This window comes from Hippichthys cyanospilos, chromosome 5 (assembly GCF_059441005.1).
Source record: "Hippichthys cyanospilos isolate Australia breed blue-spotted pipefish chromosome 5, RoL_Hcya_1.0, whole genome shotgun sequence".
Classification (NCBI taxonomy): Eukaryota; Metazoa; Chordata; class Actinopteri; order Syngnathiformes; family Syngnathidae; genus Hippichthys; species Hippichthys cyanospilos.
In genome coordinates, this window is record NC_142373.1 from 26,586,602 (window position 1) to 26,600,274 (window position 13,673).

The 13,673-nt window shown below is 39.0% G+C and overlaps 1 protein-coding gene and 1 pseudogene across 1 annotated transcript in view; both read left to right on the forward strand.

Moving 5' to 3' along the window:
- LOC148424154 (inactive dipeptidyl peptidase 10-like) overlaps positions 1–13,673 on the forward strand; it is a 69,047-nt gene that overhangs the window by 13,391 nt on the left and 41,983 nt on the right. The window contains exons 2-5 of the mRNA XM_088414453.1: positions 7,740–7,851; positions 9,516–9,602; positions 9,874–9,968; positions 10,089–10,163. Coding sequence (XP_088270579.1) covers positions 7,740–7,851; positions 9,516–9,602; positions 9,874–9,968; positions 10,089–10,163 — 369 coding nt within the window. The remainder of the gene's footprint in view (positions 1–7,739; positions 7,852–9,515; positions 9,603–9,873; positions 9,969–10,088; positions 10,164–13,673) is intronic.
- Positions 4,253–6,326, forward strand: LOC148424155 (uncharacterized; annotated as a pseudogene).

Below are 13,673 nucleotides of genomic sequence, written 5' to 3' on the forward strand. Positions count from 1 at the left end.
AATGAGAGTCGAGGCTGATTTAATAGACATCAGCAGACTTCCAGAGCATTTAAGTGGCTGCTGCAAAAGCTTGGTCACCACAAGTCTTAACCCTTGTTTTAGGGGAAGCTAGCAGCAGCTGGTCAGCAGGTATATCACAAGGCACAAAACAGACGTACGGTATAGCTGATGACATATTGAACAATGGATGATAAATGAGTCTACATTTCTACCATGGTCAATTAGGCGCGCCCAAATTTCCCACATTTGTGATTAAATCAAAATGATCAGTTTTACATTAGATAAACGTTTTGTGAAATTGATGTTGGGTGGTGTGCCATGGGTTTTTTCTCATAAAATTGGTGCCTTGGTTCAATTAAGATGGGATGGACTTAGTCTGAATCACTTCCAATTATTTGCATCTTTGTAAAAGGGCAGCAGTCTTTGGGGGGAGGGGGGGACTAAACGAATGTTCTCCCTAAATGATGACATTAATCATGCTTGTAAAGAGAGATTGGAGGCATGCAAATTTGGGAATAGTTTTCAAAGTAAACCTCATTCCAGAACTTCACATAGCCTCGGCATTTTACTTTTCTCCCCATTCTGAAGACATATGACACAATCTTGAAAGCTAAAATTGTACTGGAATTTTGAAAATATTGAAAAAAAGGACAATTTATTTTGAGGATTAAATGTCTGTTGAAGACAGAAATTGGGCTGAGATTAGGTCATTGTGAGGCATGTACAACTCGCGTGATGTGTTTACATTAGCATAATCCATCCAGTTGATTTTTTTTGGACAGCAGTGACATGAAACCCGAGGTCAGTTGAAATTGATGCTATAAAATCGCACAGTAAAAAGCAATTACTAGTTAAAATTGGAATGTTTGGAAGCAAACAAACCCTGATTCTCTTCAAGTTTTGTCATAGAACAGAAAACCTCAGCGCTTGTCAGAATTTATATATGCAAGCATGAGATTGCTTTCAAAAGAATTTGGTTTTCCTAGAGGCTTATTAATAATGCAATAGAGTGATGAGCACAAAAGGTGTTCCAATCGATCTGATGAAATGATCCCCCTCTGGTAAGGTTAAAGAAGTAAACACATCCTTCAACTCCTTTGACAAGGCAGGCTTGAAACTGCAGTAGTCCATTTGGTTTTGTATTCAAATAAAAATGAGGGGATTGCCAACTGTTTGGAGAAAATTAAACTGATCAACACCATGGTTATAACGATTGGCGGAAGAAAAACTTGAACATTTTTTGTTGCTCAGCTTTGCACATCCGGTCTACAATTACATGAAGCTGTTGTTCCTATCTGCTCTTATCCGAATCCCATTTTAATGCTACACTGGAGGACATTGTTATCCAGCTCCTCTGCAGCCCAAGCACTTAGTCTGTCAGCTTAAAGGCCCAGTGGTTCAATGAAGATTAATTATGATGCTGTGGTTAGGGTAATGAGATGTGCTGCGTGGTGAGGGAGAGATATACACAATCCCACAAATTGTCAGCTCTATTCTTTTCGGCCCTTACCTGGTCATTATACACACAGAGAATTTTGGGTCATAAAGTGTATCACTTTCCCATGTGACTTCTAAAACTAATTTATCTTTAAATGGTGATTCTCCCCTGACAAAAGTCAGTACTAACTATACGACACAGTTAATTGATGTATTTATTCTTCCTTCTTCCGCCATCTATCTTGTTCTGAGCTGGAGTCTATTTGAGCTGAGTGATAAGGGCCAAGTCAATCACAGAGCACATGTAAAAAGTAATTATTCCTTGCTACTCCCATATAACAGTGTTCTGCAACTAAGAGTGTTGCAATAAAATGCCTAGTGAAAATCCATCCATCCATTTTCTGTAGCCGCTTATCATCACAAGGGTCGCAGGATTGCTGGTGTCTATCTCACCCGGCTTCGGGCAGTCGACGGGGGACACCCTGAATTGATTGTCCAATCCACTTGCCAGGCATGTTTTTGGAATGTGGGAGGAAGTCAGAGTGCCCGGAGAGAACCCACACTGGCTCGGGGAGAACATTCAAACTTCACACAGGAAGGCCGGAGTGAGGTGGAATTGAACTCAGATCCCTGAACTGTGAGACAGACATGCTAACCATTCCACCTCTGCCTTGGTAAAAATCTGTTCCACAAGATCTGTTCAAGTATGACAAGTACCCTAGCAGCAGTACATTGCTGTCAACAAAGTGAAAATTGTAAACACACAAATATAATTTTTTCCCTCTTTCTATTGTAGAACAGGAATGTGCAAGGCATCAGTCACGGTCAACCGGTCAAATGCCTCGATAATGTTGGTCGGCCGCTTGACATCACAGACACACATTAAAAATCCTGAGCCAAAGGAAACGTAAATGGAGAAAAAAAAAAGAACGTCAATGGAGAAAAAAGAATGCCAATTGACAAAAAAAAGGAAAAAAATAACATCAGTAGTCGCTTGATTTTGTTTTTTTTTTGAGTGGCCCGAATTGACAGTTTGAACTTCTTTTTAGAACAACACAGTGTGAACATGATTTCAAAACATGTTGGTCACATCACAGCCTGTTCACTCTAGGAGCCGAAGATGATCAAGTTAGTTAAGCAATGTCGTGGCTATTCTTCCGGAGGGAACTTCAAAATAAAAGCATATCAAGGCCGTTAATGCCATACGCTACTGTTACTACATTAACTGTACTGTGATCAATTTAATTATATGTTATATTTTGTTATTGTTTGTTTATTTAATCACTTTACTGTATGAATCTAGCAGTTTTCATGATGTCTTATTGTCTATTGTGCATTTACATTGAAGTGCCTGTGTCAGGTTCGGCTGTTAGACATTTGTAAGAAACTATACGCAAAAAAAGGAGAAAAAACATTCTTTTTTAGTTCATGCACGAATAGAACAGAGAAGAACTGCACAAGTACAATTCTGCATTCAAAAGCAGCTTCTCCAAACCCTCTCTTTTTATGTGATTCAGAAGTCCCTATTTACTTGGGAGTTCCCGTTCTTGCAAGAAAAAAAAACAAGAGCGGAACCCAGTGTACTTGTCCTTCTGTGTGTGTATGATTAGTGCATTGTATGGTAAAGCATTGTGTGTGTCAAGACATTCGGCAAGTTTTTTTATAGGTAAAAAAATGAAGTCTGTCTGCGGATGAGCTTGAGCAGGCTGGTCAGTGCTGTCCTTCCCATGATGAAGTTCAAAACAGCAAGTTTCTCATGGCAACCTTCTCATAGCAAACATTGTTTCATTGCAAGCAGTGCATCCATTCTCACGGCAACACATTTCTTCATTGCAAGCAGCTATATTGATTGTAGCAAATGTATAATCACTACTTTTACAATTATTCTGACAGCATGTTAACATCCAGCAAAGGGAATAATGATGAAGAGAGCAAGCTTTCCAGTTTGTAGAGAATGGGCCCTCTTTCTGGGGCCTGCCCGACCTGCTAAAGATGGATGACCTTCACCCTAACTGGGAAGGCGCCATCACTCTTTCTAGAAACATAGATTACTGTTTGAGTCTTCCATGACTTCTCACATTAGAGCATGTCGCTTCGCAGGCAAGTAGCTAGCCTGCTAGAACGGGTGTGGAGTTGTTAAGGCTAGAGTTAACTGGCACTAGGCTGAACTGCTACAACACACATAGTATACTTAGTCTAGGTCACTGGAATCCACACACTGTTTCAATACCTAATGCTGAATCCCCTTGTGATAAGATTTCTGCTGAGGTGGTGTTGATGAAGGAAAGTAGCCATGCCTCCTTAACCGGTCTTACTAGTACATAGTAGTACATAGTACATAGTAGTACATAGTACTAGACATAGTACCTAGGCGGAATATTAATATTAATACGTGCGCTCTAGCCATCAACAATCAAAGTCCTACATTAGTAACATTGCAACGAGGTTTTAATTACTCAAAATACAAACCGAGCCCCAGCCATCAAAATCTTATCAGTATTAGTACTAATAATATTAAGACTCAGAATAGTTCAGCGTTAAATTTGGCTTCATAAATATTAGGTCAGTCTCCTCAAAAGCTCTTTTTGTAAATGATCTTATTACAGATCACAATCTTAAAGTGCTTGGTCTCTGCAAAACCTGTTTAAAACCAAATGAATTTTTATCATTAAATAAGGCCTCACCCCCAAACTTTGTGGGCTCAAACATTGCCCGTCCTTGTAAAAAAGGGGGAGGTGTCACCCTAATTTCAGAATCTGGTCTTAAACTTAGCACAAACACTAAACACATCTTCAAGACATTTGAGGCTCTCGATATGCGATCAAGCTCCTCATCACCATTCTATGGAGTAGTTATTTATCGTCCTCCCAGTCCATATTCTGGGTTCTTAGATGAATTCCCTGAATTTATGGCTGATTTAATAACTCACATGGATATAATATTAATTATGGGTGATTTTAATATTCGTATGAACTCCCGATTGGAGCCACTTACTGTAGCATTTCAAACAATAATCGATGCATTTGGTTTAACACAAATAATAGAAGCAGCGACACACCGGAATGGTAATATCTTAGATTTTATGTTAACCTGTGTCCTAACTGCCTCAAATGTCACAATTTTGCCATATACGAATGCTATGTCTGATCATTATCTAATAACATTCGAAGTCCTGGCTCAGTGTGGTCTTATTGACCACAACCAAGGCTTTAAGAGCCGTGATATTAACTCATCAACCACAGCTGCACTTTCTGAACTACTGCCTTTCGCAACAGCTGCCTTTCTGTCTTTCAATGGTTCAGCCGATAAACTCAAACGTTTTTAATACTTTTAAATTCTTTTAAGTGTTTTAAATTCCCTAAACTCTATAGCACCGTTAAGACTTAAAACTCGTCCGAAGCGGCACACTCCGTGGTTTACGGATGATACGTGTACGTTTAAATTGTTAAGTAGACAACTTGAGCATAAATGGCGAACAACCAAACTCTTGGTTTTCCGACAGGTCTGGTGCGATCTTTTGCTGAAATATAAAGAGGCTCTTCAGTTATCAAAAACAAATTACTTTTCCAAAATAATTGATCTTAATAAAAACAACCCAAAATATTTATTTGATATAGTAGCAAAGCTAACGCAACAGCAGCAGATTAATCATAGTTCCATCCATTCTGCACACAATTTCATGAGATTCTTTACTCAGCGGATATAGCTAATGAGGGACGAAATAAAAAAGGTGGCGCCACTTACCCCCTCGGGTTCTGTGATTGCTGATGCTAGTTTGGATAATCTGGTTCAAGAAAGTCTGGTAACCCTGTCCCAGTTTGATTAAGTATCCCTGGAGTGTCTTACACACCTGGTTAATGCAGCAAAGCTGACATCCTGCATGCTCGACCAGCGTCCAAGCAAACTCGTTAAAGACATTCCAGATCTTAGGGTCATCTGTCTTGAATATGATCAATCTGTCGCTCTCCTCTGGCATTGTACTAGAAGCTTTTAAGACGGCTGTCATTCAACCATTAATTAAGAAACCTCACCTAGATCCTGAAAATCTCTCGTAATTATAGACCAGTGTCACATCTTCCGTTCTTTGCGAAAATTCGAGAGAAAATTGTAGCACAGCAGCTTAGTAATTACATGATTTATAACAGTAGATTTGAACTCCTTCAGTCAGGATTTGGGGCTAACCACTCAACTGAGACAGCCCTTGTAAAAGTGACAAATGTTCTTCTCCTAGCCATGGATTCAAACATCTCATCAATATTATAATAGCTTGACCTCAGTGCCGCATTTGACAATCATATTCTTATGGAACGTCTTGAATCATGTGTTGGTATCTCTCGATCAGCACTTTCTTGTTTCAGATCTTACATCTCCGGAAGGACGCATAGTGTCTTTCATGGCAATGCGATCTCTGATTTCTCCGTTTCATGTGGTGTCCCGCAGGAGTCAGTACTTGGTCCTTTACTGTTTAAATTCTACTTGATCCCTCTTGGTGATATTATATGTAAACATCTTATTAGTTTTCATTGCTATGCTGGTGATACCCAATTATACATGCCTTTAGAAATAACAGATCCGTGCAAGTGCAGTAAACTGGAGGCCTGCCTTGCCGAGATTAAACAATGGACGTCTTCCAATTTTCTGCTTTTTAACCCTAGTAAAACAGAGATGTTAATAATTGGCCCTGCTCATCATCAGCACTTGTTTAAGAATACCACTTTGAATCTGGATAACTGTACTTTTTACAAAATATATTTGCAAAAAACCTCGGCGTGATATTTGACTCAGTTCTCTCTTTTCAAACACATATTAAGAACACAATGAGAAGGGTGTTTTTTCACCTTCGAAATATCGCAAAAAAATTGCCTTATTCTGTCTCCTAGCGATGCTGAAACATTAATTCATGCATTTGTTACTTCGCACCTTGACTATTGTAACGATTTGTTTTCTGGGCTTCCCATGTCCTGCATCAAAAGTCTGCAGTCTGTACAAAATGCAGCATCGAGACTCTTGACACAGATGAGAAAGTTTGATCATATTACTCCGATACTAGCTGACCTGCATTGGCTTCCAATACACCTGAGATGTGATTTTAAGGTGTTGTTAATTACTTATAAAATTTTACATGGTTTAGCTCCTTCCTATCTCCTCGACTTAGTATCTCCATATATTCCGTCCCGACAACTTTGGTCACAAAATGCCGGTTTGTTATCGACCCCGCGGGCTAAAAAGAAGTCCACGGGATCAAGAACTTTTTCCATTCGCGTGCCAGTACTATGGAATGCCCTACCTATGGAAGTTAGCATAGCCACCTCAGTAGAAATCTTGAAATCCTGACTAAAATCACATTTATTCTTGCAAGCATTTAGTTAATGGGCCTGTCTGCAGCTTTCTTCTTTTTCCTGCCCCCTTCCCTCGGATCGAAGAGGGGGCTAGATGGTGAAAGATGATTTGAACGCCCCCATTTGGCCCTGCGCTAATTGACAATCGCGGGTCATGAGATCACCTGTGGTTCACCTGGCTGGACTGTGAGGAGGTTCCTGCCCAATGGCTTCACCTGCTCTCAAGACATCATTGCACTATATAGCACAATATGTTTTCTGTAAACTATTTTGTGTACCTGTATTTTTCTGTATTGTGTATCTATTTGTCTGTATTTGGTACATGCAGCATCCACTTCAACCTGTGGGCCTGGAAGGGTGCTCCTCCCACCTGTGGTCCCTTTTGAAGGTTTCTGATTTTCGCCAAATTGGGTTTTTTTGAATATTTCCTTCCCCTTCTAGAAGGTTTAACTGGGGATGCTGTTGTGTACCTTACACCGAAAAGATGTCTCTGTATGACTTCTTTTTTCGAAAGAAGTCTCGTCATGACCTCTTCTAATCTGTAAAGCCCTTTGAGATTTTGGTGATTCAGGGCTATACAAATAAGATTTGATTGATTGATTGATTGAATGATTAATTGATTGATTGATTTAAGCTAGTTTTCTTCCATGTAATACAAGTCAATTGTGAAGTCTGTTTGGTTTGCAAGGATTTATGCCTTATAATCCATTGCCATGAATACCAACTGTTGCTGTGCCAATACTGTGCTCTTGTGATAACCTTTTGCTGGGCAAGGAAGGAAACAATACTCGCTAGTAAGCCCAGAGTGCTTACTTTAAAGATGTTTGGTTGCGTCATCGCAAAACACCGTTTCAGCCAACTGTTTTGTTGGAAAAGATGTTGGTGTGTTCCTTATATTTAGTGTGTTGATGTATGTATGTACATGTGCTGAAGTATGAATATAATAGGAACTTTATTTTTTAGGACACTGCAGCGATTGTAACAGATAGGAACTGGAAGGGCATAGGTATCTCTCTCCTTGTTATTGTGGTGGTTCTTTCACTCATTGGACTCTCAATTGTTCTGCTATCAAAAGGTAAGACTCATCAAACATGGTGAAATTATTTCTTAGTATTCCTATCATTTCCTTTGCATGTTAAGGATGTTTGAACGAGCTTGATTTACAACTTCAGTTGATGGGAAAGTGAACATTTAATTGCTTATTCCCTAAATGTGCATCAAAACACTGGCACGACTAACAATACACAGCTGTCAAAAAACATCTGTGTAGGAGACTCCAGTTGGTGCTTCACACAAGTATTAAATCAATGCATAGGACAATCCTAAGGAAAAAACGTATTTGATGATGTGCAAATGACTGTAAACTGCTCTGAAACAATGGGACTACAACAGATGGAGCACCTGCAATGTATGGGGAAATGAGTGGATTAATGGCAAGGATGAGAGAATATGGTGAGGGAGAAGAGAGAGCAAGAGGCCACAGGGGAGCTGACAGTGTATTACTTTCTTCTACACCAAGAAACTCTCACCAGCAAAGCCAAAACTAATTATCCATCATTTTGTGTAATTATAAGATAAGGCAATTATGCAGCACTCCACTGTTCTTGTGTTCCTTGAGAAATTGATAAAAAGCTCACCTTTTAAAGTGTACTCAATTATGTTGAGCACAGTGCATTTTACAGTTATGGTGCACGGTTTCTGAGCGTATCCATAACTGGACTACACACATAAAGCCTCCCTGATGTGTGTGTCTGCACTTTCTGTTATCCGCTTTCTGTGGGTGGATCTCTTGCTTGATCATTGAGGGTTCTGACAACTCCAAGCATGTGCTCTAGAGCAGGGGTTCTTAAACTTTTTGGAGTCAGGGACCCCTTTTAGAAAGCAAACAAGCACCCCCATTGCAAAGGTTTGTGAAAACAAAAACAAAATAATCATTTAAGCCAAACATAGAGTATGTGCCCTTTTTATTCGCAAAATATTCAATTTGACATGTATATTTGTTTCTTTTTAGTTACACTGCAGGATAGAAAATCAAAATTGTGCGCCTCCTTATAACAAAGTGTCTCAATTTTCCCCAAAAATGTTGCTGCCAATTATTTAGTCAAATCATTTGGGCCTAGACAAACCTAGTTTTAAGTGAAATAGTTTCTGTCCTGCTGGTCATTTTAGTAATTCCTACACAGTGTTGCTGCATTTAAAGGTGCACAGAGAGGTGACATTGAAATATTCATAAGTTACATAAGTTACATAAGTTTCATAAGTAACATCAATGAAACATTCCTTCTGATAATTAGTCTAAGTGAAGCTCTTTATTTTTTAATTTTTGTCAGCTGGGAAATGATACAGTAGGTATTTGCTTCCCTGGTGGGAAGGGAAAAAGTACCTCTGGTAAGTGGACAATAGTCAAAATTGGCAGAAAAATGAATGGTCACCATGTCTGATTTGCTGTGTTGTTTTCACAATAGTCTGTTGTTGTTTTTAAACTTTTAAGGTTAGTAATATAAACCACAGTAGATTCTTTGTTTCTTTCTTTCTTTCTTTCTTTCTTTCTTTCTTTCTTTCTTTCTTTCTTTCTTTCTTTCTTTCTTTCTTTCTTTCTATATTTACATTAATTTAGCTCTGCTAGAAGACCAAGCTGTCAATACAAATATGCTTGTATTACTAATTGTTTCAAATGATTTTATTGAGCATATCGACCAATTAAATTTCTTGTGTTCTTATTCTGTGTGGATGACCGAGGAAAATCTGGGGGATCACAACTGACACTGGATGATGTCTTCCAAAAGAAATTTGCAATACATGATCCAGATGCAAAGTGGATCAGTGGTATGTATTTTAATTTATTGTTTAATTTACTGTTTGATTAAGTAACTACAATAAAATTAAAATAGTGTATACCAGTGTGTGTGTGTGTGTGTGTGCGTGTGCGTGTGTGTGTGTGTGTGATTTTTATTTTTATTTTTTCCCCAGTAAGAAATGTATGGACAAGAGTGAATCTAAGTGTGAATGATTGCTTGTTTATAAGAGCCCTGTGATTGGCTGGCCATTGTCCATGTCTTAATAAGAACAAGCAACACAGAAAATGTTTACGTTTTAGAAAACGAAATCATCTTTCGAAACTGGGATGGAGACTTGGTGAAAATCAACACAGAAAACAACCAGACAGAGCTTTTGCTGAAAAACACAACTTTTGTAAGTTTAAGATTCAGCACTTTAAAAAAAAAAAAAAAAAGGTTAACAAACTTTGGAAAAAATTGTGAAAGTCCGTTGCATTCAAATGTTTTTATCTTTCATGTCGTGTCCTTCTCAAAGTCTACCTTTAAAGCCTCAAAGTTTGCAGTTTCTCCAGATCTGAACTTCATTCTTCTGGGATATGATCTCAAGCAGGTAAGACATTCTTAGTAGGCATGCTGCATACAGATGCTGGTTGTAGTGTTTTACTTGAAACCACTAATACGACGGCTTTATAGTTCATGAGCAGGGTGTGTGATTAACATATTTATACCAGTCTTTCCTCTGGGGGTGGAGCAAGAGGGTACACATCTACATACTGCACAAACTAAAGAGGTTTCACAAGCATATTCAACACCCTCTTCTGAGTTCCACAAGCACGTTCACGTTTTTTTTTTTGCCTGCATTTCTTTTGTGATGTCAAAACATGACAAAACCAGCCATATCATGCACTTGAGATCATCCACATAATTCTACGGTAATCTAGAATTTTTTTCAGAGAATTTACCTTCATAAATCTATTTTGCAAAGTCTCCAGAGCCATAATATACACAATAATAGAAATACAACTGCCTGCAATTATACACTTTGCTAGTAGATCTATTTGAGTGCACAGGAAGCTTCCAGTAATGAACCCTTCTCCAAGCAATTTTGCTCAAGCGGTTCAATCTCTCAGGAAACTTAAACTCACTACCACCACTATTCATTTATTTAATTAAACAATTATGACGAACAAAAGATAAGTATTTGACCCTCTATGCCAAAAAAACCCCAAATTGTCATTGAAAAGTTTCATGTGAATGAAAAATAGATTACGAGGACAAAAATACAATATTTTGTTCAAAATACCCTCCTTATGTTTTCTACTAACTGTTGGAATTTTATTGCTAAATTAACATGAACTCAAGTTAGTAATCTGACTCCAATTTGTGACCTTACCCAACTGCCACTCATCCAACAATTTGCGCGCTCGTTCTGCAATAGAAAGGTATCAGGAAGCCGGCATTTTCACACACGAGTGGATTTATTCCTAACACGCAGATCTAATACAAGCACCTGGGTCTCGGGTCCCTCTCAATACAGCCCTGTACGCCGCTGTTGCCACCAGCAGACGTACTCTCATCCGAGTTGCCCAGCAATGAGTTATACTACACAATATGCAAATGGAACATCAACAAAGGCATCCTGGCATTATTTTATTGGCTATGTGTATACTGCAGTTAACTTTAGCTTGCTTTCATTGGTCTTTCTTCCCTTGCAGAATTGCTTGCTTACTCCTCCTGGTTGTAGTTTTCCTCAAAGTTGTTTTTCACCAGGTGCCAAGGTCATCTCGTCCCCGCGACTAGCACCGCTTGCTCTGAAACATTCCATTCTTACACTCCCTTGCACCCCATATTGTTTTGTTCACTTTACAGTCTCACACTCTCATACACAGAATGTAGCAACATCTAATGAACTACTTTAAGCTCAAACTCTTATATTCCTTTATAACCTTACCCCAGGGGTTCTCAAACATTTTTGAGTCAGAGACCCCTTTTAGAAAGCAAATTTTTCCAAGGACTCCGATTGCTCACGGAAACAAAACAAAACAAAAAAATAATTTAAACCAACAGATTAAATTCATCAAGAAGTATATTTGTTGCTTTTCTGCCATACTGACATTTACAAAATAAAAATTGCAAATTGCAGATTGCATGCCTCCTCATAACAAATTGGGTCAATTTCCCCTGAAAAAGTTGCTGCCAATTATTTAGTCAAAAACAGTGTTATAAAATAAAATGCTGCTTTAGCTTTGCTGGCTTCATCGCCTCTTTTGCAAGCAATTGTAGACACCAAACGAATTTCGACAAATTTAAAAATGTGTCAATTTTAAAATACATATTGAACTGGTCGAATTGATTGCTTTGCTGAAGAGCCATGAATACTTTCACAATTTAATATAAACAAAATGAAATTAACACATATATAGATTTTTTTTTAATTATTATTACTTTAAGAACAACTGACAGGCATGCTTGAGTGATTGCTATTGTTTCGATAACAGGAAATGGCAGGTAGTCATTTGGGGAAGCTGGTAGGGTGTAGACTGAGGTATGGGGAATGGCTTGAGGGAACAGGCAGAATCTTTGTTAGACAGAAAGTTCACTTCTTCTTCACTGGTAAGCAGGAAATTTGGGTTGTTGGGGGCAGACAGGGTCTTTAACCAGGCTGTCTGTCCAAGAGGGTGTGCTGAAAATCTTTGCATAGCAGAGACTCTCTGCCGAGGGTGTGTAGAGTGGGCAGTGAAGGATTTACAATCGGCATCTGCATTTGTTGTCATTCAAAATGACCTCCACTTCGCGGAGCACAGTATGCAGTCCACCATCGTCCAACCTTTGGTGCTGTAGGAAAGCGGTCACTAACCACCGGTCCATGGACCGACCGGTACGTGGATCAACGGGTACCGGGCCGCGTGGGCTGCACCCGAAATAATGTTTTGGAAAATTATTTAGTTTAACAGTTCATATTTTTTTGCTTGATCTTTGTTTTTTGGCGCCCTTTTTTTGGAGTCCTTCTTGCATGTCACAAATACAGATGCTTTCTTGAGAAGGACCATACAAACATGCTGGCCATTTGAGAGAATGAGTGAATGTTTACCTTGATCCCCTACTTCATCGTCCTCCAACTCTCAAGAGACCTTCTTCAAGGACTGGATCTATATATAATGTCTATAGTATATATATGGGACTTTGTCGATTTACTGCTTGCGTTCCAGATGTTGAAGCAGCAATCATTTTACTGAATCTCTGTCACTGACAGTAGTAATTAATGTAAACCTTTGCTCCTTGCAGACCATCCAGCGTCAAAGTACCTCTGCTAAATGTTGTTGTGAGCTTTAGAACTACAGCCTGCTTTCAACAACCAGCCCTTCTCTAATAATATGGCCTTCAACCTGAGGAACCAGGCGACTGGTTTCTTGAGCCTCTTTCAGTCTGAGAAGTAAGCCACAGGTTGGCATGTAGGACTAAGTATTCCCTCTATATTTATGGTATTACCATTGCCTCCTTTCTGATCTCTTGGTCACATGAGTGTACTGAGATGTCCAACAGAGTTTTGGGCCAATCCTCTGCTTTCCAAAGAAATACAGCATGATCAGGCCACCTACTGCAATTCAGGTGGTCTGAGATCCTCATTCCTCTTGACATGTTGTCAGATGGATTGTCTTTAGAACCATCATGTCTCCACTGTGAGGGCTTTGATGTTTTTCTGATGATCGAGATTCTATTGGCCACAAATGTGTGGAAATACCTGTCTTCATTATTCAGATAATTCAACACTTGAAGTACTATCAGTCCAAAATACTGACTCCTCCAAATGTAACTCCAAATCTAGTAACCTCAGCTTCAGTATATCCGGTTCCGTGCGTTGCTGCTGTTTAGCACTCTCAGCTTCAATATATCCGGTTCTGTGCGTTGCTGCTGTTTAGCACTAGCTGGAGAGACGAGCGCTATTTTTCTATTTCTATTTTTTATTCTACCATCCATCTGACCTATGCCCAGTGTTTTTTTTCCGTTTTTTTTGAGGACTGTTTCCATTCTTCTTTAAGTGATGATTCACCAATTCTCTAAACAGCTCCTAGCTTCGTTCGTACTGACTTGTACTAAGGTAAGCATGGCGTCATGCACC